The 27,774-nt window shown below is 33.4% G+C and overlaps 4 protein-coding genes across 7 annotated transcripts in view; 2 read left to right on the top strand and 2 right to left on the bottom strand.

Annotated features, from left to right (window-relative positions):
* rdgC (retinal degeneration C) overlaps positions 1-464 on the bottom strand; it is a 48,552-nt gene extending 48,088 nt beyond the window's left edge. The window contains exon 1 of the mRNA XM_089704003.1: positions 264-464. The gene's annotated coding sequence lies outside the window, so the exon portion shown is untranslated. The remainder of the gene's footprint in view (positions 1-263) is intronic.
* A 4,565-nt stretch (positions 465-5,029) lies between these two features.
* LOC149482315 (CCR4-NOT transcription complex subunit 7-like) lies at positions 5,030-8,156 on the top strand. The gene is made up of 8 exons (XM_089704380.1): positions 5,030-5,339; positions 5,426-5,536; positions 5,793-5,902; positions 6,060-6,173; positions 6,283-6,401; positions 6,963-7,120; positions 7,288-7,428; positions 7,596-8,156. Exons 2-8 carry the CDS (start codon positions 5,426-5,428, stop codon positions 7,710-7,712), a joined length of 870 nt encoding a protein of 289 aa, XP_089560506.1. The 5' UTR covers positions 5,030-5,339; the 3' UTR covers positions 7,713-8,156.
* A 142-nt stretch (positions 8,157-8,298) lies between these two features.
* LOC149482316 (non-canonical pre-mRNAs endonuclease FASTKD5, mitochondrial) lies at positions 8,299-12,538 on the bottom strand. Of its 2 annotated transcripts, XM_089704379.1 has the most exons (5): positions 11,826-11,964; positions 10,550-11,269; positions 10,248-10,468; positions 9,651-9,755; positions 8,299-8,337 (listed from the first exon to the last, which is right to left on the bottom strand). In XM_089704379.1, exons 2-5 carry the CDS (start codon positions 11,166-11,168, stop codon positions 8,326-8,328), a joined length of 957 nt encoding a protein of 318 aa, XP_089560505.1. In that variant the 5' UTR covers positions 11,169-11,269; positions 11,826-11,964; the 3' UTR covers positions 8,299-8,325. The 2 variants fall into 2 exon arrangements, with proteins under 2 accessions (XP_089560505.1, XP_089560504.1); XM_089704378.1 differs by having other exon boundaries at positions 10,550-12,538.
* A 4,970-nt stretch (positions 12,539-17,508) lies between these two features.
* On the top strand, positions 17,509-27,627 carry Iswi (nucleosome-remodeling ATPase imitation SWI). Of its 3 annotated transcripts, none has more exons than XM_089704446.1 (17): positions 17,509-17,750; positions 17,824-18,059; positions 18,147-18,404; positions 18,478-18,601; positions 19,061-19,348; positions 19,445-19,658; positions 19,948-20,219; positions 20,665-20,892; positions 21,108-21,353; positions 21,448-21,553; positions 21,776-21,921; positions 22,595-22,701; positions 23,094-23,227; positions 23,408-23,523; positions 23,690-23,910; positions 24,582-24,722; positions 27,192-27,627. In XM_089704446.1, the coding sequence occupies exons 1-17, from the start codon at positions 17,700-17,702 to the stop codon at positions 27,391-27,393; spliced, it is 3,090 nt and encodes a 1,029-aa protein (XP_089560572.1). In that variant the 5' UTR covers positions 17,509-17,699; the 3' UTR covers positions 27,394-27,627. The 3 variants fall into 3 exon arrangements, with proteins under 3 accessions (XP_089560572.1, XP_089560573.1, XP_089560574.1); XM_089704447.1 differs by having other exon boundaries at positions 21,776-21,915; XM_089704448.1 differs by having other exon boundaries at positions 17,842-18,059.
* The last annotated feature ends 147 nt before the right edge of the window (positions 27,628-27,774 follow it).

The following is a 27,774-nucleotide window of genomic DNA, read 5'->3' on the forward strand; positions in this document are numbered from 1 at the left end:
TATAAAAATTACACCTAGGTATTGTGATAATTTTATTCTTACTTTCGTGCTACCTACGAGCTTTATCTCATCTACTAAAATCAAATATGAAAAATGTTTAGTGTCTTTATCAATCGCCTACATGCCCACTTAAACTCATCGAACAATTAATTAATTTAAACAATCGAAATGAAAATGATAATTTAATATAGTATCGACCAAAATAACTTTGATCTTTATTTATAATGCATACAGTATAAATAGAAAATAATAAAAATACTTACTCAGCCGCGATAGTTTGTCAAACTAAAAAAAACATACACAATAAAATAAAACACAAATTTTCACTCCTTATAATAATTTACAAAAAATAATTAGTCTGTATAATTATTAAAAGTTTTTTCGCGAAAAATATGAACGGATTATCGTTGAGACGAATGAGCAACGCGACCTACCCCTGCAGAGCGAGAATGACTACTGAATTACTGAAATACTTATAACTTAGCCGTGGAATAGCGAAGCACCACACTAGGTAGGAGAATTACTGAAAGGCGAAAGCTCAATTATTACAAGACGCCTTTATGGTTAATACATACTAGATATTATTTATTTACCAAATTACAAACAAAATAAAGATGTCCCAAAAGTTACATTCAGACTGACCTGGATACGATTTTTAAAATATTAAAAAATTATATGAATATAAGTTTAGTACTTATATTCATATAATTTTTCATTTCAAATATTGTTGGGTAGATACTACACTGGTCTATGTGATTTAGCTTTTTTGGAAAATTTCATCGCCCTCCATAGATAAATATTAGATAGATAAATAAATAGATTTTTATTTTTATTTATTTACTAGCGGTCCGCCCCGGCTTCGCCCGTGGTACATATTTACGTTTTCTCTACATAAGAACCATCCTCGTACTTTAAGGAATATAATAAAAAAAGAATTATCAAAATCGGTTCAGCCGTTCTCGAGTTATGCGCTTACCAACACATTTTGCGATTCATTTTTATATATAAGATTACAATTTACAAGAAGTAGAGCCTTAACAAATTTTCTATTTTCCTTGCGCTTACTTTCTTTCTAAGGATCCTTGTAGAGTGTGGCTTCAAATTATTTCTTTAGAAGATTAACATTTATGTTAGGTTCATAAATAAAATCAAAGAATTAAAAAAATAAAAATATATAAGTTTCAAGACTGTTACAGTAATTGCTAAAAACGTGGGACAAAATCTCTGTAAGTAATTGAATTGGATTTAAATCTCCTCCTACCTTATGCGGTATGCCCCGTATTATTATGCCCCTAAATTTTATATATTAAAATGAATATAATATTTGTCTAATATTACGTTACCTATTACCCACTATAGCTAGTAGGTATAGCATTATGTTATCTGATATACCAGTATATTATTCTATTATTTGTGGTCATACCTAATAGTCCGATACATCGCCCATTTTTGCAAGTGATTACTATCAAGCTAATTTTTCGTGAGTAGTTTTATTTTGATGAGATGCCCAATAATTTCATGTACAAAACTCTCGATTGTGGTAGCTACCAGAGGAAACAAGGATAAAATATTTTGATTTGATGTTTCTCAAATATTAATTACTACTTAACTGAATGTTTTTTTTTTGTTCAATCTAAAGATAATTATCTAAATTATTCGAAAAAATATTTGTCCTACAAAATCTATGGTTCGATCAAAGAGTCCCCCTTTTCAATGTGTATCGATAACGAAGTCATCATAAATGATTACTAACCAGCTGATTTTTTTATTTTCACTTATTTAATACTTATATAATTCAACAGACATATTGTCCTACAAATTGCGTAATAAATATTTGAGAATCGTCAAATCAAAAATTTTTATCCTTGTTACCTCTGTAAGCTACCACAATCGAGAGTTTCGTACATGAAATTATTGGGCATCTCATCAAAATAAAGCTACTCACGAAAAATTAGCTTGATAGTAATCACTTGCAAAAATGGGCGATGTATCCCGGACTATAAGCATTTTACTGTAGGTATTCTAAACTATAACGAATCAAATTCGAAATAACATTTTAGATACCTATCATATAGGTAATAGGAACTCCACAACTACTAAATAGTAAGACGAAATGTGTGCTCAAACAATAGGGTTGTAACGTTTTACTACCTTTTGTTGTAGCCACCACCTCGTTCTATCATCATTAAAGCTCAGAAAACATTAAATGCAACGTTTAACAAGAAGAAAAGTTGTAGTCCAATTTCAAGAGTGACATAGATAAATAAAAACTTTTAAATTACATACTTTGCAAGTAATGGATGTGTTGTGTTATGTCTACTGGAGCTTAGAAAATGTTAGATAATTATGGCGGTGATTTTTGTTAACTTTACTTTCCACTCCTTCAATAGTGGCTCAATTAATTTCGCGCCATTTCCGAGTAGCGAGTGTAGAGCGTTGTTGATATTTGGGCATAAAATTAATCCTTACTAGTTAATACCGACGTAAATGCGTTGATTTAAAAAAAATAATTCAACCATTTGTACCAGGCTAATTTATGAACAGGTAATCATCGTCCTGCAGCCATGTATAAGAAAATCGCCATGTCATACTTTTCAGACAGTTCCAAATGGTCGCCATACCGCCGAAAATCAGCAATTTTTTTTTTTCGCTATACATTCACGTCGGTATGGCGGGCTGTAAGTCACACCGGAAAAGTATGGCATGATACTACCGCCTACTTCTTTATTATGGGCTATCGGTAAATCCAAAATTTTTTGTGTTACAAATCGTTTGACTTCCATAATTTATCCGACGTGTTCGACTAACGCCCATGCGACTAGTTCCCCGGTACCAGCGTTCTGACCTTCATTTTTTCTTTTTGTCATTGCGTACTAAGACCCCTGTAGAACCGCCGCGCCATTCGCCACAAATGACCCAAAATTGTGTGTCAGTATCTCCCGGCCTATCAAGGAGATTTAACAGCATTGTTGATGAAAGTTCCCAGACGACTGGTTTCTTTCAGACATCTTCAACAATTATCGTCTTATTTCAAGTAATTTACATAAAACCCTAACAGACTTCGCAATTATAAATCACTGAAATGGTGATTTAACAAAAGATTTCTTAACGAAAAAACTGACAGTTTTGTTGGTACTTTAAATTATTTAAATGAGTAAAATATACTTCTCTATAACTTAAAAGACAAGTCTAAATTCACGTCTCCTTATGTGATCCATTTAAAATTCCTCGTAGGATATTTAATATTTACCACTTTATTTTTTTATAAGGTAAACCGAGGCGATTGTGACTATCAACTTTGAAATTTAAACTCTACCTTTTGCCATGTTAGTTCATTCTATTAAACTCCTATAAACGTTTTCACATTAAAATAATCTTTAATAATTGTAAACAAGTGTAGGTACTTTAATCCATACTATAATATCCATACTAATATTATAAATGCGAAAGTAACTCTGTCTGTCTGTCTGTTACTCAATCACGCCTTAACTACTGAACCAATTTGCATGAAATTTGGTATAGAGATATTTTGATACCCGAGAAAGGACATAGGCTACTTTTTACCCCGGGAAATAGGATAGGTTTTATCCCGGAAATCCCACGGGAACGGAAACTATGCGGGTTTTTCTTTGATTGCGCGGGCGAAGCTGCGGGTGGAAAGCTAGTAATTATGTATACTTATTAGAAAAATCGGTTAAGTGCGAGTCGGACTCGTAACACTAAGGGTTCCGTACAAATAAGCTTTTTTTTTCTTTAAGTGCATAATTATTATGTACTAGCCTTCCGCCCGCGGCTTCGCCGCGTTTTCAAAGAAATACCTGCATAGTTCCCGTTCCCGTGGGATTTCCGGGATAAAACCTATCCTATGTGTTAATCTAAGTTACCCTCTATAATATGTGTGCTTAATTTCAATTTTCATTGTAATCGGTTCAGTAGTAGGTATTTGCGTGAAAGAGTAACACACACATGCACACACATACACATCCTCACAAACTTTCGCATTTATAATATTATATTATAGCATTAATAACATATATACTTTAAAATAAATCTTGTATTCGTGATTTTATATGAACTGACTTAATATACTTGAAATTTGAATATTGATTTATCATCATTTGGATTCATTACCAATAGATGTCGCTATTATCAATAACGAGCTTATCAGTGTAATTTTGTTTTTATACTGCATATAATTTTTTTATTTACGTTTACTTATTCTTTTCATTTTTTTAAGTGAATATTCTAAAGATTTTATCAGTATTTCACGCGCCTACGTGTTGCCGTTATCAGTATAGAGCAGAAAAAAATCTTTGCACGTAGTATATTATTATTAGTCTGTGTCTTTGCCTAGTTTGGGAGACCTCTTAATAATTATTTATTTATTCTTATTTTTAGTGTTTGTTGTCATATCGGTATCAGAATTACAGAAATACATACCAATTCTCTGAAATTTTCAAATTTCTATCACGTTTTATACTATACAGCCTGGTGTCAGACGGACGGACCGACAGACAGCGACGTCTCAGTACCTTTTCGGTATTGAACCCTAAAAAGAACCAAGCCAAGCTGTAGAATTTCCTTTTGTAGATTTATTAGACTATAGCACAACAATTGCAATAGTAAGAAATATTATTACATATATCAAAATCTGACATTTATTATATTTATGTTATATTTAGAATTTAGTAAGTAATAATATTAAAATAACAGAAAAACCTATCTTGCTCGTGCTAAGTAGTGTAGCCATATTGTTATTTGTTGTAGTTATAGTGCTTTACTCTATGTTATAGTGGCTCCCTCGTTGCCACCCAACTGTCTTTTGCGGTTTGCCCATTTTTAATTTTATTCATTGAAATTTGAAAATGCAAAACTTAAATAGCGTTCCATTTATAGCCTTTGAAATCCTAAAAATGGTTAATACAAATATAGGTGATATGAACAATGGATATGAACTAAAATACTCGTATCAAAAAAATAGGCATTGTTTAATAATACAACTTTGACGCTTACTTCATACTATTTAATTATTTATTGTCAAGTTGTCAGTTGTCACTACGTGCAATGTACGCTATGTGTTTTTAAGTTTTGGCTTCTTAATTGTTTTCGCAACAATACATTTTTTTATTTTATTTCATTAAATCTGCAGTGCCCAAATAATTCCAGACAGCAAGATTTCAATGGTCTTCATTGTTGCATTACCTGCTAGACATTCGTAAACTTGTTTTAGTCTCACCATATACAAAAACTTACTGCAAACCTGAAAAACTAAACAAAAAACCACGGCGTCGCTAAAATCTGAAGAACTTAATCTATTAGAGAAGGACAAGTGGTACAAGGTACAATAATTTGTTTAGTTTTTAAGTTTAAGAGCATGGTTTATTTCTTGAAAAGACCTTAAACTAAGCTAAAACTGTATGTTTAGATGCCAGCAGCAAGCTTTGGCTCGTTATCTCAGCTGCCAGGGAGTGGAGATTGTGGGATAAAAGATGTTTGGAACCATAACTTACATGAAGAATTTCAAATTATAAGACAAGTAAACAAATCTTAAGTTTTTATGTTTGCTTTCAGTGTTATTATTTCAAATAAATGTTATATTGAAAAAGTAAAACTAATAGAAATTGCTTATTTGATAAATAAGTTAATGCTTTAGATATTATGCCACAAGTACTTGTTATCTTGCTATATTTACTGATTTCAACCATATATTTCGAATGTGATTCAACCAAATCTTTAAAGACTAGAGCAAATAAAATATGACAGTTATAATTTATTATAAAAATATTTTATAGGTAGTCCAAAAATATCATTGGGTTGCAATGGACACAGAATTTCCCGGAGTAGTCGCGAGACCCATTGGCGAATTCAGATCAACAGCTGATTACCAGTATCAACTACTGAGGTAATTATACGGTGATAACATGTCTAAAATCTATAAACTAAATTCAAAGATCCATTTTTTTTTGCACATTTTTTGCAAAACTAAAAGGATCATTTAAATACATACCTAAATTAAATCCACTTTGTATGTAATGAATAATTGAAATACATCATTTCAGGTGTAATGTAGATTTGCTAAGAATAATCCAACTGGGATTAACATTCATGGATGAAAATGGGAAGACACCACCTGGATACACAACATGGCAGTTTAATTTTAAGTTCAATTTGCAGTAAGTTTTAACTATCCCTCTTGTTTATAATGCACTAATATTCTTATAAGAATAAGCAACATATTACCTATATTAATACTCATTTTGTACTATTCTATTACATTTTTAGAGAGGACATGTATGCACAAGATTCCATTGATCTACTTCAAAACTCAGGCCTTCAGTTTAGAAAACATGAAGAAGATGGTATAGAACCCCTTGAATTTGCAGAATTACTTATGTCTTCAGGTAAAAGTTTATATAAGTACCATGGACGTATAAAAAAAGACGGACGGTATATCGCCTAAACATTGAGTGAAGCCTAGTAATGGCGGCGAAACATCCATGTGTGTGTGCCATGTTGCCATGGCAACAGCTGTCCTGATGACAATGGCGGCTGTATTTTTTTCTATAAATTTTGCCGTAATAATTTTGTCATTAAAACATAAAAGAAATAACTGGCTTCCCTGTGGAATGTAATCCCTTGTGTTTTGTTATTTAAAATTGTACTGTTGCGACACCATTTAACCACGCAAGACGGCATTTTAAATATTTTTTGTGAAACAGTGACGCAGTTAATCAGTCGGTAGTTCACGACGTAATGGCGGCCGACTAGCTTACTATGGTGAGAGTGTGTGCGTGTTTATTGTCTTTACACGATCGCTAGCTTACTATGGTGGCTTCACGTTGTTTGTTCGTAATACGGCGTCCGTCTTTTTTTATACGTCCATGATAAGTACCTTATATTAAAAATATTTGAGTAACCCACATGATGTTAGTTTTATAATAATATAACCTTTTTTGCACTAGGTCTTGTACTAATGGACAACATAAAATGGTTGAGTTTTCATTCCGGATATGACTTTGGATACTTACTCAAACTTCTCACAGACCAAAACTTACCACAGGATGAAAATGATTTCTTTGAAAGTCTCAGGTTATACTTTCCAACAGTTTATGATGTTAAGGTAAAGTAAATGTTTCGGAATTATAAATAATCCCTTAATATATTCCAAAAGATGCTCATCATATTAAATTTACTGTCTTGCTTTTCCAACTTTTTCATGTTCAATCATTTAAGAAAAAACAAAATAATATAAATTGTCAGTTAACATTGATTAATTTTAATTTTCAGTACTTGATGAAACTTTGTAAGAACCTGAAAGGTGGATTACAAGAGGTAGCAGACCAATTGGAACTTCGCAGGGTAGGACCCCAGCACCAAGCAGGCTCTGATTCTCACCTAACGGGAATGGCCTTTTTCAAAATTAAAGAGGTTAGTATAAAATAATTAATTATTTTAAAAGATTTTTAGTGAAAAATGATCAAATATATTAACGGTATTTTATCACATATAAAAATGTTAAGTACCTGTAGTCATCCACAATATTTTTTGTTCAATGTAATCTAATATTAACATCTCAAGTGACACAAATGTTTCAGATATTCTTTGATGACAATATTGAGAGTTCGAGTGGTCACCTGTATGGGTTGGGTGCTCCATTCTCAGTGAATTCAAACAACTTTCAAGACAATGGTGAAAATGGGAATTCATCCTGATCTGGAGATACCATTATTGTGACAAAACTAACACCAAAACCGCATGTGTTCCACCTAACAGAGTGAAGATCATGTAAATAGAATGATATTAAAATGAATTGATGAATTTAGTATTTGACAAATGCAATAAAAACTGTACCTAGCACATATCATCATCATGTAAAATTTTAATGAGATTGCAGTTTTAGTTATCATGATTCTTTTACTGATTTCTTTGTTTAAGAATCAGTTGTTTCACCTCAAAACATGTTATTACAGTATGAAGCACATGAATATATCATGGTGTATTTAATGGATCATCAAAAATTTGTATTAAGGTATAATTTTTATTAAGCTTTACATTTATTTTATAATCCATTGTATATTATTGAAATAATAAGTTGGATGTATATGATTTTAAAACAAAAAATTTATAATAAAATGATAAGGCAATTAGTAACTACATATTGTTTTTTCTTTAAATGAAGGTTCTAACAAATAAGTGTTTTAGTTAAATTAATGTACCTTTAAATTGTTCTTAGGAAAGTTAATATGAATATTTATTTAAATGTGCCACTTTCATATCTGTCACATTAAAATTAATACATTCTGAAAATTAATTTATTTGGTAAACTTAACAGGTTAAGTGAACATCCACAGAACAGTAAAGTAGATAGAAGTGTGATGTGGGCGTGGCCCACGTGTCAATAATAAGTTTAGATCACCTTACTTGCTCTCAGTTGTGCGCAGAAAAATATTCGAGTCGGTTGTCAGCTGTCAAACCTTTTTTCCATATTTATTCATTAATTAGGACGTGTTGTTCGGTATAAAGAGTGCAAAAATGATAGCAGACGAAATAATATCAGCAATGAAGGCATTTCATACCGTCGGTAAGTCTTATTTTAATTTATTTTAATTATATTTTATGTTATAACTTCGCTTGTCGTAATTTGTCAAAATTGTATACAAATATCTAGTCAAAATGAACCTTAATCCATAAGAAATTAGTACTATTATAGATTGAACAGCAAACAAGACTTTCTGGAATATTATTGCAATAAACAAACGAATGTCGCTTTAGTGATGCTTGTGGTGCATATCGACAGTATCGATACTTTAGAAAAGACAAACATTATAAATATTAAATTTTATTTTATTTTTCCTTAGCTTTCATTTGTCTAATTTATTTATAGATTTCCCAAAGAGGCTAATTTAAAAGAGAAATGGATAAATGCAACGTGACGAGTTAACTGGATGCCGAACAGTACTAAGCGGTCTAACAAAGGCCACCGATACATCAAACCTACGGCAGTTCCAAGATTTAAAATAATGCATATTTTCTGTTTGTATTTTGTAAATATAGATTTATACTATTCTGTTCCGTTTTTTATTTAATAATAATAACATAAAAAGACGTACTTAGTAGTAATAAACATACTCCAAAATGTGACGCATTATACTATACCTACTCATATAAAAGAAAGAAAAAAAATACACAAAAAATATTTATTTGTGAATTATCGATAACAAGGCTGACATCCCTCAGAGCATAGCATCAGATAAATATCAAGTTAATGTCATTAATGTTGAGTGACACAAATTTCAACCTTATCTCTATGTGTTGCGTTTCAAATTTATATCTATCGAAAACTAACGCCCTCTGTTGTGGAGTAGCTGAATGTTTTCGAATTTGGAATTTCTGTGCAATGAGAAACAAAACAGCTAATATACCTAGGGATGTTATACTAAAATAAACCGTAACATGGTGCGTTAGGGTACATATTGAAATGCTGAATTTATAACCTAAGTCAGTTTTTACTCAAATTAAGATGTCCAATCAAAGGCATAGTTTACTTGTAGTGTACTGTATAACTATCGGTTTAAATGTGTGGGTTTGGCGACACTGGTTTTCATACTAATTAGACATTACAGCACTTCTATATGTTTTTACTGTTCTGTGTGAACATCACAATCTTTATTAGATTTGGCTTCATTAATTAATCTATTTAAATAGTTTTTCTTTTCTCCTTGTGTTTTACACTTTGTATACATGTTCCAGCTCACCTGTAAATAAATTAAGTAGGTGTAACACTTTAACTACAATACACTTTACTTTTTTATTGATGTGATAATGTCTTATAATTCCATTGAGCTGGCTGCACGCTCGAAAAAATATGACTCATGCGGCGTTACCTCGCTCTGAGGCGTTCCATGTAAGGCTTGAAGTGCAAGCGAGAGCGCGGAACGAGCGACAAAGAAGCACAATCGGCCTTAAGACGTTCTCACATTCAACTATCGTCAGTAAACCGACTTTACAGACAACCAATTCTTTTATATAAATGATTGGTATCAAGGCTTTTATGTATTATTGATATATTGATCCTGCTAGATACTAGCCAAAATGCAACATAAAATAATATTCTTTTTTCATAACAGATTCAAAGGAACACTTCTTAATCCGTCAGTCCTCGGATCACAGACACAATAGAAAATCTATTGTGTCTCGGCCCGATCGGGTCGCTCGGTGGTCAATGGGTTAAATCAAGTTTTACTTACTATTGCTGCGTGATATCCAAGAGCATTCAACTCTCGTATTTTAGACAGAAAATGACCACTGGGTTTATCAGAATCATATAGCATTGCATTTCTACCAGCTATAATCAATGCAATCCAAATATTATCATCAGGCGCTGGACAAAGGTGTCCAAATTTTACATTGTTAAATATATTTTTGACTGGTAAAGGGGAACCACTTGCATCGTCACATATAATAACATCTGAAAAAAAGTTGATGTAAATAGAATAGTTATTGTATATGTTTCAACTTCAACTTCAACCTTAACAAACATCATACCAACCTCCTCTTTGGTGGTGTGTTATAATATGGTGCCCAGTAACAAATTCAGGTCCTCCTCTAAATCCTTCCATAATTTTGAGGACATCTAAATACATCTTTTCAGTAACATTATATTGTTTATCATAATTCTCATCAGGCAGATAATCAGTATATTTTTTTGCCAATATCAAAGCATCTTTGTCAGTTAGACAATCTAATCTTGTATCTTTATGAAATAATTGAACTAAGTTATGGATAATTAATATTTCACGACCATATGAATAACAATATTTTCCATATGTATTATGTAAAAATTCAGTGTTTAGAATCCTTTTGAATAGATCTAATGGATAGTATCCTAAAAGTCCTAGATATGATACACAACATGCAAATGAACGACCATGGGATAAAAGTTCCTGCTCCCTTTCTGGTTTTCTTAATTCATTGATAACAGTTTCAATAAAACTTGGATTTGTTGGTGGCACATAATTAAAGGTTCCAAATGTGAGTATTAATCTTTCCATATCCTTTAATCTGGCTTTTGATATATCTTTCATTACATTATTTGCAATTTCTTGTAAACTGGTCTTATGTAATGTTAAAGTACTGGTGGCAAGTAAAGCTATATGCACATTACACATTGTGGACAGTCTTGGTATTTCATGTTGTAATATATCAAGAAGTTTAACTATTTTATCATCAAATGGAATCTTGCGAGAGAAGCGAATAAGTTTAAGTAATGCTGCAAGAGAAACTTCATTAATTTTAGAAACATTCTCAATCACAGCATCAATTATGTTAGATACTAAAACAGGGCTTCTTATTGGCACTTTACTCTTAAAAAATCCTAAAGATATAATTGCTAATTCATCAATGCTCAATTCATGAAGTTTATCTTGAACAGCTAGTTCCAAATCATGCATATCATGGGGTGAAAACCTCATTGCACCAATAAAAAAGTATGTTTGCACTAGTTGTGCTTTTGTTAACTTATTTGATTTATATACGAGTCTTTGGATGCATTTATAACAATAATCCGATGCCTTTGTAACACTCAACATGTAAAACAATGCGGCATATGAGAGCAATTCATCATGAGACCACCTTTTTAACCTATTTACACATTCATCATCTAGAGCTGCCCATACTTCGACATAATTGCGTGTTCTGATAGATGGAGTTTCAGGACATTTTGCTAATGAAAAAAAAAGTGATTTGAGTTCTTCATCAGTGGAAAACTGAATATTATCCGTCAAAACATCTATAAAATTATCAAAAACATTGTTTGAGATACATACATTGTTTTCTGAACAGTAAGCTGTTATTAATGGAAAAACTTTAAACACATCTTGTGTAGATTCTTTTGACCAGTCTTTTTTCATTATATTTTCAAATTCTTCCTGACTTAAGGAGCTGGTATTTTTTGGAATATTTAGCTCTTCCACGTAACCATATTTTTCCATTATATCATAAGCATATTTGTTTTCATTTTCCATAAACATTTTAACAAATAGGGTTGAACTTCTGTGAAGAAATTTCTGATGGACGTATGCATATTTACTTTGTGCAATACTCAGTCGAGTCGAAGCAAAATTTAATGGGCAACAATTGAATATTCGATATTTTGCATTACAATTTCGTATTATTTGCCTCATGAGAACCATGGTATCTTGTAAAAAAGTATGGTTCACTGTGCATTTGATTTTAATAATTCTTCCATATATTTTCTTTATTTCTAGACTTGAATTATAGCGCCACGCCTATTTTTCAGGATTGAGATATTCAAAATATTTACTATTTACCACAGAGCAAGTAATATAGGATATTTACCATTTATTTTGAACATAACTACATAACCTACAAATTTTTTATACCTACTTTGTAATCCATTCGAGAACTTCGAGAACGATTGGTCGAGTATGTCAACAGTCAATGTCAATGTCACATGCAGATCACAGCCAAATCCTACGGCCACATGCAGTCATACCATAGCTACACTATGCACCTCGAGTATACCCTGGTATACCCCAAACCTAAGCCCCAAACCCCTGTGCCAAACCCCTGTGCCAAACCCAGTACAACACAGAGTACAAGAGTACCCGGAATATTCGGGTCGCGGCGAAACCCACAATAAGGCGGTCTAAGTTTTGAAGTGAAACTTCCAGGTGTATGCAGAAAGAATGCTGGAAACTTATAAGTGCTTACCAGCGCTTGTCAGCGCTGTAACCCGCGCAGGAAAATATATGAACACGCGCCGATAAGCGCTGAACGGCACCGACAAGTTCCGACAAGCTTCAACACGCGCTGGTCAGCGCTGGGCACTGCCATATAAAATTTGTCTTGGTCTGCTTCAACCTGCTTCCTTTATGTAGAACGAACCAATGCTGACGAGCGCCGGTAAGCGCTTATAAGTTTCCAGCTTTCTTTCTGAATACAGCCTTAGGCGCGTTGTGAGTAAAATTTCGCATCGGCATCGGAGCAATATCGTAACGTCATGGAGTAAAGCGACGATTTTGGTTTTATCCCTTTCACACCTAAATACCAAGCTAGGTGTGAAAGGGATAAAAAACATACAGGCGTCATTCAAGGTCATATTTTCTTGTAACAAGATAATGTTCATACTGAAATCTCCAGTGTATTAGATAATATAAGCTTCTTGAATAAATCATATGCCAAATAATGAATATAATACAAGACGTAATTTTGTCACTCAAACAATCAAATATTATGAAGCTACTCATTTTGTATTTTATGTAACGCAAATTAATATTTGTTAGTTGCTGATTTAATTTTTCATCGCTTGCTGTCAGTTGCTCACTTAGTAATTCTGTATTTTTGTTAACTAAAACTTTAATGTCACTCGTTTAAATACTACCTTAGAGTATAATATATTATACTATCTATATGCGGCGATTACACCTAACGAGTACAGTGGCGAGTCAGTGTACTCGGCCGAGTGCTCGGTTGGTATAAACACTTCAACGAGTGCTCGGCCGAGTACTCGGCCGAGAAGAGCGGCGAGACAGTCATGCGGCGATTACACCTAACGAGTACAGTGGCGAGTCAGTGTCCTCGGCCGAGTGCTCGGTTGGTATAAACACTTTAACGAGTGCTCGGCCGAGTACTCGGCCGAGAAGAGCGGCGAGACAGTCACTAGAATCCCAATTTGTTTACTCGGCCGAGTACCCACTCGCTATCCCGCTCGGCAGGTATAAACACGCACTCGTAGCGTCACTCGGCCACTCGCCACTCGTTCGTTTCGTCATTGTATTTTTTCAAAGAATTATTATTTTTATTTATTATTTCTAATAAATCCCACAATTCGTTAATAATATCTGGTAACAGCCGATTTAAAACCCGTTTAAATTCTTTTTTTTTTCGATCCATTGCAGACGTCCGCGTCGTGATCAAAACTGAACTGACTCGCCACTAGTGAAATACGTGTAAACACCCACTCGGTTCGGCAACTGTCTCGGCCGAGAGCATATTTACTGACTCGCCACTGTACTCGTTAGGTGTAATCAGCGCATCACTAGAATCCCAATTTGTTTACTCGGCCGAGTACCCACTCGCTATCCCGCTCGGCAGGTATAAACACTCACTCGTCGCGTCACTCGGCCACTCGCCACTCGTTCGTTTCGTCATTGTATTTTTTCAAAGAATTATTATTTTTATTTATTATTTCTAATAAATCCCACAATTCGTTAATAATATCTGATAACAGCCGATTTTAAACCCGTTTAAATTCTTTTTTTTTTCGATCCATTGCAGACGTCCGCGTCGTGATCAAAACTGAACTGACTCGCCACTAGTGAAATACGTGTAAACACCCACTCGGTTCGGCAACTGTCTCGGCCGAGAGCGTATTTACTGACTCGCCACTGTACTCGTTAGGTGTAATCAGCGCAATAGAGTGCGAACAACCAAGTGGGAACAGTAGGCACAGGTGGGAACAACACGACGTTCCCGCCGCGAGCGCTCGTAGTCGTGGTTGAGTGCTGACGAAGTGCGTTGCTCTGGAATTTTATTCATATTTACGAATAAACATGCTGAAATGTGCAGTGCTATCTTGCAAAAACGATACTAGAAAAATCACAAAATTGAAATCCAGTATCACATTTCATCGGTAAGTCGATTGTTATAATTATTTTTATGAAAATAAATCTAACATCGCGGGGGTGAAGGGAAAGTGGGAGGGGACCCGCGCAGGCTCGCTCGCGCAACTCACGTGATCGTACTGATGTGACTTGACCAACGCTGTACTCGATAGTTTATAGAAGAACTATATTTTAACTTATTATTTATTTTACTTTAAAATTAAAACTCTTCTAGAAATGTATTATAAATAAATTTTGTGGTGTGTTTGGTATGATACAATTTCTAATATTATGAATGCGAATGTATTATAGTGTAAATGAAAAGTATGTTATGTTACGATATTATATGGACCGCTAAATTGATTTTGAAGATTTTGGTAGGTATAGAATGGATAAAATTAAATAAAAAATTATTAATATTATTTATTAGTTATTTCATTTTAAATTATTAATTATTTCTCATTTTAAAACATTATTATTATTGTTCTATTTATTATTGAAAAAATAGCACTAAACCCGATCTTTTATTTTATTAATTGTAATATTTAAGAAGTGCATACGTTTTTCTGATATTCCAATTAAACATATTTTTTTAAAGTACTTATAATTATTAATACAAAAAAATATTCAAATGGAATAAACACACTTTATTCACTTGGTAAACAAATTTAAAATTACATATTTATTATTTATACTTTATTCATACATTTCTCCTTTAATAACATATTGAACATAAAATTTACATATGATACATATTTATTTACATAACTTATCGATAGCTCATCACGCAATTGATATTTATCCATCCCTATTTGTCACACGCACATCTATATAGTATCTATAGCTCATCTGCCTACTATGTGCACAAAGGCACAAAGCAATTTGTGCAATACACGCGCTCTTTATATATCTATACTCTAATGTAGGCGCTAGACATGTGATCAAATACGCAAATACCTACAAAGTCGCGAAGTGTGGCACTGACATTTGCCTATTTGTTCAAAGTTTGAACACATATTTGAAGTTTGCCGAGTCGAGTCGGTTTTTCTGCGAACATCAAAGTAATCAAACTTCAAAGTTGCTTCAAAGTTTGTGCGCCCTGCCACACTTGTTGCGTGTGCGCCGCTGATCGGAGCAGTTGTATGCAATAGTTAATCTGTGAGTGGTATTTTGAGCGTCAATAATGGAGTGGAGTAATGACGCAGTAATAGAATTATTTATTGAGCTACTTCAAACAAAAAAATTAAAGGCACTCAAATAAAACAGTCTGACGGAGTCATCAAAATCGTCGTCTATTCTGTGAGCCATCTTTGCGGTAACTATGCCCGTAAATCATTTGAAATACAAGTCTAGCCGGATATAGGTAAACCAGAATCTGATGGCAATTAGGGAAATCAAAATTTTGAGTGTGCAACCCTAGGGAAAATGGACTGAACGATCTTGATACTGCTTATTTTTTATTTTGTCCTCAATATCATTACTCACATTACATAAGTGGACAATACTGTACTTAATAATGAGATATCCACTTAATATTACGTAGGTACATACTTACATGTATAATATACAATTATACATATTACTTTTATACAGGTATAAATACATATTATTATTTACACATACCTATATTTGCATGGACGTATAAAAAAAGACGGACGGTATATCGCCTAAACATTGAGTGAAGCCTAGTAATGGCGGCGAAACATCCATGTGTGTGTGCCATGTTGCCATGGCAACAGCTGTCCTGATGACAATGGCGGCTGTATTTTTTTTTCTATAAATTTTGCCGTAATAATTTTGTCATTAAAACATAAAAGAAATAACTTGCTTCCCTGTGGAATGTAATCCCTTGTGTTTTGTTATTGAAAATTGTACTGATGCGGCACCATTTAACCACACAAGACGGCATTTTAAATATTTTTTGTGAAACAGTGACGCAGTTAATCAGTCGGTAGTTCACGACGTAATGGCGCCCGACTAGCTTACTATGGTGAGAGTGTGTGCGTGTTTATTGTCTTTACACGATCGCTAGCTTACTATGGTGGCTTCACGTTGTTTGTTCGTAATACGGTGTCCGTCTTTTTTTATACGTCCATGTATATTTGTATATTCATTACCAGTATGCCATGTGAAAATATCGATATAATGATAATGTAGATCAAAACTGCTTATAATTTTTTATAAAATAAAATAAAATTATATTTATTTTCGTAAGTATTAACAGACACACATTATAAAATTGACTTGGACAGCTTGGACTTGACGAATAGCCGTATTGGAAACTCCTGTAATAAGTTTTCATAAAATTATATTCTAATCAACAAACAATATTATAGTTACCTACATATAATATTTTTTTCTTTATAGTATCAAAACGGGTAAGTCCAATTTACCAATAAAATCTTCAAAATTGAAAATTGTGATTTGTTTGACCCTTCTTCATCGAATGTTTTTCTATACACATTATAAACAACACCTCTTGCTTGTGATCGCAGCGGCTTTTTCGACATTTTCGAAGATTTTTTAGACAAAATCCTAAAAATTATTCATCAACTGCAAAAAAGACAAATAATTTGACATCCAATTTGATAGTTGTCAAATAAGTTGCCACATAAAAATCTTTTATTTCTTAAATATAAATATGCCATCAGATTCTGGTAGACCTATACATTTGTGCATATAAAGTTTGATCGAAGTTTTGAAAATGTGTGCTCAAACTTTGATCCCCATGTCTGGCGCCGGCTTAAGAATACTACCCATTTTTTATTATTGCGTAGTGCTAAAGTCGTAGGCTAAAGTTTGTTTATCTACCTAAGAAATAATATCTGTGCTCTTTCGCGCCTACTTTTTGCGTATATGTCATTTCAAATTGTCAGAAATCGGTACAGGGTAGGTACTTGTCATTACGGAAAGACGCTTGATCTTCTACAGTTTTTATTACACTTGTATTGTAGAACTCGTGCCTTGAGTTTTCTAACAAAAAGAACACTCAATATTAACATCCTTTTACTGTATGAAATGATTGATTATTGGCTCTAAAGGATTTTCTATAACGATAAATACTAAGAATCCAGAATGGCTGAAGTCGAAGAACCCATGGAAACTGCAGATGTTGGAGAAAACTCCGTATGTATATACCTATGCGGCTTAAATTGATTCTAATTTTTTATTAAAAATATTATGTAAACTTAATGGTTAGAATGATTTGACATTGCAGAATGGATCGTCTAGTGATACAACGTCTTCCAGGGGTAAAGAAGGAGACTTCGAAAGTAAAATTGAAACCGATCGTTCTAAAAGATTTGATTTTTTGTTGAAACAAACTGAAATATTTTCTCATTTTATGAGCAATTCGAAGTCAACCAATAGTCCTCCCAAACCAAAAGCCGGTAGACCTCGAAAGAACAAAGACCCAGACGCTGGAACAGTAAATGAGTATGAAATTACTTTTATGTTATGTATGAATATTATGGAATAAATGCTATTATTCATAAAATAAACAGTTTTATATCACTTTTACAGTCATCGGCATCGGAAAACAGAGCAAGAGGAAGATGAAGAATTACTGGCGGAAACAAATATCAAGCAAAAAACAATATTTAGATTTGAGGCGTCTCCCCATTATATAAAAAATGGTGAAATGAGGGATTATCAAGTGAGAGGTCTTAATTGGATGATTTCATTGTATGAAAATGGAATCAATGGGATCCTGGCTGATGAAATGGGTCTTGGAAAAACTTTACAAACTATCTCTTTACTAGGCTATATGAAACACTTTAAGTAAGATCTATATTTTATTTTTGGCTTAACAAAAATCTGTTACCTATTGTTTATACATTATATTCTCTTACAGAAATGTTCCTGGACCTCACATAGTAATTGTTCCCAAATCAACTCTTACAAATTGGATGAATGAGTTCAAAAAATGGTGTCCATCTCTTAGAGCAGTGTGCCTTATTGGTGACCAAGAAACTAGAGTATGAATATATTTTCTCCCTTAGCTTACATTAATTAAGTTTCCATAATAATGTTTAACACAATATTTTTTAATAATGTGAGACATCATCTCATTTATTTTGATAGTTGTAATAATTTTATACATGTTTTGTATTATAAATTATAATAAATATAAAATAAATTACTGTCATAAGTCTTACAAAATATTCAATGTTATGTACTTTATGAATGTATGGAATTTGTTTTCATTGGGTTATAATATTATCCATACTAATATTATAAATGCGAAAGTAACTCTGTCTGTCTGTCTGTTACTCAATCACGCCTAAACTACTGAACCAATTTGCATGAAATTTGGTATGGAGATATTTTGATACCCGAGAAAGGACATAGGCTACCTTTTATTGCGAAATATGTACCACGGGCGAAGCCGGGGCGGACCACTAGTGATTTATAAAATATAAATTACTTAATTTCAGAACGCATTCATACGTGAAACTCTCATGCCTGGCAACTGGGATGTGTGCATAACTTCATATGAAATGATTATAAGAGAAAAGTCAGTTTTTAAGAAGTTTAATTGGAGATACATGGTCATTGATGAGGCTCACCGGATTAAGAATGAGAAGTCCAAATTGTCTGAACTGCTAAGGGAGTTCAAAAGTATGAATCGTTTACTGCTTACTGGTACTCCCTTGCAAAATAATTTGCATGAGTTGTGGGCTTTACTTAACTTCCTCTTACCAGATGTGTTTAATAGCTCTGATGTAAGTATTATTTTTTATTTACTTTAATTGTACCTCAAATTTCAATTTCACTCAAGGATATAATATTGTACTGATTATAATCTCATTGTATTTCAGGATTTTGATGCTTGGTTCAATACAAACGCAGCTCTTGGTGATAATCAATTGGTGTCTCGTCTCCATGCTGTATTAAGGCCATTTTTGTTGAGACGTTTGAAATCAGAAGTAGAAAAGAAGTTAAAGCCCAAGAAGGAGGTAAAAGTATATGTGGGCTTAAGTAAAATGCAGAGGGAGTGGTATACTAAAGTATTGATGAAAGATATTGATGTTGGTAAGTAAATGCCCTGAAACTAACGAACTAACTAAAAAAAGAAGATATGTGTATGTTGTTGTTAATAAGTTTTAGGGCTGATTTTTCAAACTTATCCGTCCAATAAAGTATTACACGATAATATTAAAATATCACCTATAAACTGTCAAATACAGGTAATTAGAATACATTTTTGAAATGGTAGTTTAATACGTTATTCAATGAATAACTTTCAACCAAGGATTGAAAAATCAGCCCTTAACGTCATTAATATTTACATACATTGACAACATTATCCTAAATTTTCTAGTGAATGGAGCTGGAAAAGTGGAGAAAATGCGACTCCAGAACATTCTTATGCAACTGCGTAAATGTTGTAATCACCCATATCTATTTGATGGAGCTGAGCCAGGGCCTCCCTATACTACTGATGAACATTTGGTATACAACTGTGGGAAATTAGCCATTCTTGATAAATTGTTGCCAAAATTACAACAACAGGATTCCAGAGTTCTGATTTTCTCTCAAATGACAAGGATGCTGGACATCTTGGAGGATTATTGTCTATGGAGACAATATAAGGTAATCAAGGAACTAATAAAAATTGCAATAAATATACAATGATTATGAAATCATGAGAAATAAAAAGTAAATGACTATTGGCACAAATTAACTAATATATTTTGTGTGCATAAATCTATATAATATTTTTAGTAAGGGAGTAGAAGGGTGAAGGTTGAAACTTGAAGTTTGTCTGGCAGAGATGGCTTCGAGCCATAAGACCGCCATTTGTACATTTTGAATGGTTTTGTTTTACTTTTATTTTAGTCTATTGTACAATAAAGAGTAAATTAATAAGTGCAAAATGACAACAATAACTGTTCCTTTTAAAGTGAAACTTTTATTACATCATCTCAAACTTTTTGGTCTGTCACGCGACATGCGCTACACAAGCAGTGTTCGGAACCGTTCGAACAGTTTCACTTTTACCGTGGTTTCATAAAACCACACAACATTTTTTTTTCAGTACTGTCGTTTAGATGGCCAAACTCCGCATGAAGATAGAAATAGACAAATAGAAGAGTACAATGCTGAAGGGAGTGAAAAATTTGTTTTCATGTTGTCAACTAGAGCTGGTGGTCTTGGTATTAATTTAACATCTGCGGATGTAGTCATCATCTATGACTCAGATTGGAATCCACAAATGGACTTGCAGGCTATGGACAGAGCCCATCGTATTGGACAGAAGAAACAAGTAATTATTTTAAATAATTATTATTTAAACATAGTATCAATTTGTTAAAATCTTATGACAAGGCCATACAATTTTATTTCCCAGTATTGTCTTTATCCACATAAAAAATTGTGTGTATAAAAATTAAAAATGTTATTTATTTATGTTCACTAAAATTTTCGCAATAACGTGAATATAACTTTATTTTTACATCAATGCGACTCTAAATATTTTAGGTGCGCGTTTTTCGGCTCATAACAGATAACACAGTTGAAGAAAAAATTGTGGAAAGAGCCGAAGTGAAATTGCGTCTCGACAAGCTTGTGATTCAATCTGGCCGTTTGGTAGATACCAAGAATCAGTTGAACAAGGATGAAATGTTGAATATGATTAGACATGGCGCAAATCACGTATTTTCATCTAAAGACTCGGAAATTACCGATGAAGATATTGATACTATTTTGGCAAAGGGTGAAGTAAAGGTAAGTTTAATTTTTTTACGACTGCAAAGATTTTTTAATTCAATACAGTTATATGTGCAATATGTATTTAAATATTTTCATACTATTTTTTCAGACTGAAGAACTGAAGCAAAAATTGGAAAGTCTTGGTGAATCGTCTCTACGTGCATTCTCTATGGACACGCCTGGCGCCACTACAGATTCGGTTTATCAATTTGAAGGTTTGATAAATTAGTAAACCAAGTAAAGTATGAACATCTGTTTGTAATACATGTGTATAGGTTGAGTTCTAAACAATTGTTCAATTCTTTACGAAATAAGAAGTTTTCTTTCGAAAATTCCTTTCCGAAGCTAGTTACTTACATTCAGAAATTGGGGTTTTAAGTGAATATAATAAGTAAGTTAAAAAGTATCTGTATACAATTAATATTGGTCGCAATTAGGTGAAGACTACAGGGAGAAACAGAAGATAGTGCCAATTGGCAACTGGATAGAACCTCCCAAACGTGAACGTAAGGCAAACTACGCGGTTGACGCGTACTTCCGCGAAGCATTACGAGTGTCAGAACCGAAGGCGCCTAAGGTACAGGTAAATAAGTGTAAAGAGCTAAATAATGGACTCTCATGAAGTAAGATTACGAGATTTACGCTTGGTGGTGGTGATTTTACGGTATTACGCTATTGTAGGCTTGTTTAAATAAATATTTTTGAAGAAAAATCAATATTTTATGTATGTTTTCAGTATCGCATCATTTGTTATATTCCCGCACTAGTTAGCTCTTTATACTCTGATATATCATAATTACTATGTACTCTTTATATATTTTATTATTATCTACTTTAAACTCTAAGAATTTATTACTTTTATTTGCTTTATAGTTTATTTTTTATTGTGTGAAAACATATTTGTTAAGTAGTTTGGTTTGTTGAAGTTGTAGCAACAGATTTGCCCTTATAGATTACAAATAGAAAGTTACTTTAAACAGCATATAGTAGATTTTATCTGATGAAGTGTTAATAGTAAAATATCCATCAATTATATTAGTTATTTATTCATAATAAGTTTTTAAATATTTGAAACAAACTTTGGCTGAATTACAGTAAAAAAAGGAATTATTTAATGATTTTACAAACTTTTAGATTTCATAATTTTCACTAAATTTATTAACGAAATACAATCTATAAGGGTGAGCTGTTTGGTAATATTAATGCGATATAAACCCTTATAATATGTAATTTATATGTGTGGATAATTCCCACAGGCGCCAAGACCACCGAAACAACCGATCGTTCAAGACTTTCAATTCTTCCCACCGCGCCTCTTTGAACTACTTGATCAAGAAATATATCATTATAGAAAAACTTTAGGGTAAGATTTCTTGTTAATGCATATAATACACGCGTTATGTCCAATAAAACTCAATTTAAAGGTTTAAAAATGTTTATTGTCCTAGTAAACAATAATTAGTGAAGTGATGTTAGTAAATAAAGCACTTAATTACCTATGTTCTAACAATTAAATTTACCGTGTACCTACATTTATTTGATTTTATAAAATACAACAAAAAGGAAAAAAATAACATACACAAAATATATGCGAAACGAAATTAATAATACTTTAATTATAACATTTTTATTTTTATCAGAAATCTATTCAATCAAATAATATGTTGTTTGTCGTATGTAGTTTGTTCTCTAAATAAATAAATCCGTTATTTAAACCCGATCATTATAATATTTAATAAAATTTTCTAATTGCAGGTATAAAGTACCTAGAAACCCAGAGCTTGGTCCAGATGCAGCGAAGATACAACGGGAGGAGCAGCGTAAGATTGACGAGGCTGAAGCACTCACTGAAGAAGAGATACAAGAGAAGGAACAGCTTTTGACTCAAGGTTTAATTTATTTATTGTTACTTTGCCGTACGAATAAATAAATACAGTTCGAATAAGTTCTAATTGTAATATGTATACGTATTTGCTTACGCTAATCGCGTAAATTCTTATAAAACAGAATCATTACAATGTGTTTTTATGTTTATGGATACATTAATGTTAACTTTGATATTATTACAGGGTTTACAAATTGGACAAAACGTGACTTTAATCAGTTCATCAAAGCCAACGAGAAATATGGTAGAGATGATATTGAAAATATTGCTAAGGATGTGGAAGGCAAAACACCGGAGGAGGTATTACATTAAATGAATCATTTATTGTTTATTTCCAAAGTTTATAACACATTTTATAACACAGTAGAAAATATTGTCTCACAATCTTACTGGCCTTTTTTTCGGGCGAATTTGATTAATTTTTTTTGTATATGAGTTGAATGTTAATAAATAAACTTTGTTATAGGTAATGGAATACTCAGCTGTATTTTGGGAAAGGTGTCACGAATTGCAAGATATAGACAGAATCATGGGTCAAATAGAACGCGGAGAAGCGAAAATACAAAGAAGAGCCTCTATCAAGAAAGCTTTGGATGCGAAAATGGCGCGATACCGGGCACCGTTCCATCAACTCAGAATCTCATATGGCACAAATAAGGGCAAGAATTATGTTGAAGAGGAAGATAGGTTTGTTTTTTTTATCAATTTACGAAAAGAAGGAGTACATATCTATGTTCATTTGTCCACTGTAATTGTTTTTTTTTTTACCTATTGGTTTGTGGTGAAATCCTTTGTTTGTAATTGATATACAATAAAAAACGTGTGTGCAGAGCACACGTGTCAGAAGTGAAACTTCTTTGGCAAGATTCAAAAATACCAAAATCGTGACGTGACGGTATTGCCATGACGTGACATTGAAATTTTACTTTCAACGCGCCAAGAAATTTTACTTCAAAAACATAATAATAACATAATGTAAATTTATAGAATAAGTGGTGCAAGGTCCTTTGATTTTTTTTTAATTATATTGTATAATTATTTTTCCACCATACTTACTTCAAACTACGATTGTCTCGGTCTTTTACAAGCACACAAAGTTTAAACTTTGTGACCTACAATAATGTTCAACTAAAAGTTTCTATATCAATAAACTAGCTTTCCGCCCGCGGCTTCGCCCGCTTCGTCTAAAACATAATAAATTATATACTAAAACCTTCCTCTTGAATCACTCTATCTATTAAAAAAAACCGCATCAAGATCCGTTGCGTAGTTTTAAAGATTTAAGCATACATAGGGACATAGGGACAGAGAAAGCGACTTTGTTTTATACTATGTAGTGATATACTGTTTGTTAACAGGTTCCTAGTATGCATGCTGCACAAGCTGGGCTTCGACAAGGAGAACGTGTACGAGGAGCTGCGCGCGGCCGTGCACGCGGCGCCGCAGTTCCGCTTCGACTGGTTCCTCAAGTCGCGCACCGCTGTCGAACTGCAGCGGAGGTAACTACAGATTAGATAAGCAGTGCCGGTGTAAGGCTTAGCACGCACTGCGGTTAAACGCGAGCAGCACAGGAATAGCTGAAAACGCAAAACCGCATACAAACACGCATTGCGGCTCGCGTTTTGCTTAATTTTATGTCAGTACCATCATGGATTTCTGGCGAGTAGCATGTGTTGTGGCTTTGATTTTGAAAATAAGAAGCAAAAGTCGTAAACAACGCCGCCGCCATAAGTACTGGGTACATCCGCTAACAGATCAAAGACATTTAAAAGGGTACTTTTGCAAAGTGTACAACGATGTGCGAGAGCATCCTGATAAATTTTTTCATCACTACAGAATGTCTATTAGTACCTTTGATAAATTATTACAAGCCGTGGGCCCGTATTTACAACATCAAGACACTACATTTCGTAAGGCAATATCACCTGAAGAGCGAATGCGGTTAAACGCTGTGCGTGCGCTACCATACTATTACTATAGGACACAAAAAAAACGCGCGTTTGCAAACCGCGAACAAAATGTAGCAAGATACGTTTTTAAAATCAGTCACTGAAAAACGTCACTAATGTGTGCGCTTGTGTAGAAAACTATGTGTTACATTTTTTTGCGGTTTCAGACCTACGATAAAACGCGTACGTTTAACCGCAGTGCGTGCTAAACCTAAGGGCCACTGACACCCCGGGCGAAAATATTGTGGCGCCCACTTGAGGTGTCTGAAGGTTTGCACATGGAGAGGCAAGAGACTCCAACTTCAGACCTTGGTGCCCCCCCCCCCCCGAATTTGTCGCCCTGGGCCATCGCCCCCCCCCTAACGCCGGCACTGTATAATATAAGCTAGCCATATTAATTCCTATTTCAGACCAAGTCCCGCCAAATCAGTGATTAGGTACACAATTGCTCGATACACAGATTGTTTAATAGTTACAATACGACCAACGTAACTTGGCGGGTCTGAACATAGCCTCTACGAACTTTTGCGCATGTACACTCGTAAAAAAAAGTGTTATAAGCATTTATTTCTTTTAAACTGAAATTCGAATAAAAATTTCCTTATACAGAGACCAAGTACAAATAAAATAAATATCAAAACGCTATGAGACATAAAGCAATAAAAATAACCTAATGAATTCAGGATTCACTCAGCAACTCTTAAAAAAACTTTGTCAACATTTTTTACGCCTTTTTCTTTTTCTTTTTTAAAATAGGTACTGCGTTAAATCGAATATTATTTTTCTCGCCTGGCGATTTAAAACCATATTATGCTTTGGTGGCATCTTTGTTCGCGAATAATACAAAATTCCAAGTAGAATATTCCAAATTATCACTAAAACAAACTTAAACACGAACAAATTTAAACTTAACACTCAACAATATAATAATAACAAATAATAACGATCAACTCAACGAAAACTTTTGCAACCGCCTGTACTCAAGACAGAGATAGCGACACGAACACGACACCAATGTTAACGTGTGACTGAGATACATAATTGCGTACCGAGAATTGCCGAATATGCACGAAGTTATACGACGTAAACAAAAAGGGATGTCCACTATGCGTGTCTGAGGATATTGATTAATCGATTTTTTTTTCAAATCGATTGAAATTGAATTGTGAAATATATTTATATTTAATTTTATAATAGGTTTCAAATATTCTCAATCAGTCCTTATTGTAGTGGTCGTTTATAAATAAATGATATTTAACTAAATCATGTCTTACAACCATGAAAATAAAATATTATTAGTTTTTTTTGCTATTAAACTCGAAATCTCTTTTACTAACGACAAAATTCAATAAGTTTGTAAAGCTATTTCGTTCAGTATCTCATATAAACAAAAATCAATAAATTTCAAATCGATAAAAATCGATTGCGATATTCGTTCGAATAAAGGGATGATTGTGTTTACATAGAGTCAATCCCTAGCCTAGATCTCCGCCCCGCGCACGCCGCCTCATGCCACCATTTCGTTCCTAAAAAACGTTCGTGCGCAGCCTTCTGCGCGAAGTTCAGGCCCGCCAAGTTACGTTGGCCGTAGTGTAACTATTAGTAAAGGTTGATTAACCCATTGAGCCCCGAACAGCCCGATCGCTCCACGACACAATAGATTTTCTATTGTGTCTGTGATTCCGGGGCCTGAGTTATTAACATAGATGGATCGCTCTTGCAGTCATCTCGAAGCTGGTGTATTATTAAGTGGAAAAGCTGATGCTTGATACCAACTGCTCATCGTTTGAATCAGTAGCAAGACGGTAACAGGAACAAGCAACATAACTTTTACTTTTAGCTAGTCCTTAACTGCACACAATGTACGGCATAATATTCATTCATCCGTTGCGTAGTTTTAAAGATTTAAGCATACAAAGGGACAGAGAAATCGACTTTAGATATGTATTTCAAAGTCGTAATCGTGTATTCTATACAAATTCATGGAACATTTTGTTAATAAAATTTAAAACTTTACAGATGCAACACCCTTATTACATTAATTGAGAGGGAGAACCAAGAATTGGAAGAGAAAGAACGCGCAGAAAAGAAAAAGAAGAGCGGGAATGCGAATCCAAACACTCCCGGTGGAAACAGTGCCGGTAAGGGCGCTAACGCCGGTAAAAGGAAGGCCGATAACACACCAGACACCGCACAGAAAAATAAGAAAAAGAAAAAATGAGGTCCAATCAATGCCCTTTATAGGAAAATGAACATTTATCAGAATAAACGGTTGATTTCAAAATAGTGCGAGTGTATTTTATAAACTTTTATGTCCATGTCATGTGTGTAGCGAAGTATTATACCTTCTTCAATGAGTATTGCTACTTTTTAGTGTTGACATTCCCAATTGTGTAACACCTTATTTATAACTTTGAATAAGTGACTTCTCAATAAAAATTAAATAAACAAATTATCTTTTTTTTTCTATTCGGTACTTCTAGATGTAAAAGTAAATTACAGACGAGGAATATTATAAATGAAACGATTTATGTCTTATATATTATTGAAAAGTTTTTATTAATACCTTAAGAAATTAAATGGATAACAAAAAACAATCCCA

The sequence above is a fragment of the Colias philodice genome, chromosome 15 (assembly GCF_061535455.1).
Source record: "Colias philodice isolate Cphi_HAF_F1 chromosome 15, ilColPhil1 Martin Lab GWU primary, whole genome shotgun sequence".
In the NCBI taxonomy this organism is placed as follows: Eukaryota; Metazoa; Arthropoda; class Insecta; order Lepidoptera; family Pieridae; genus Colias; species Colias philodice.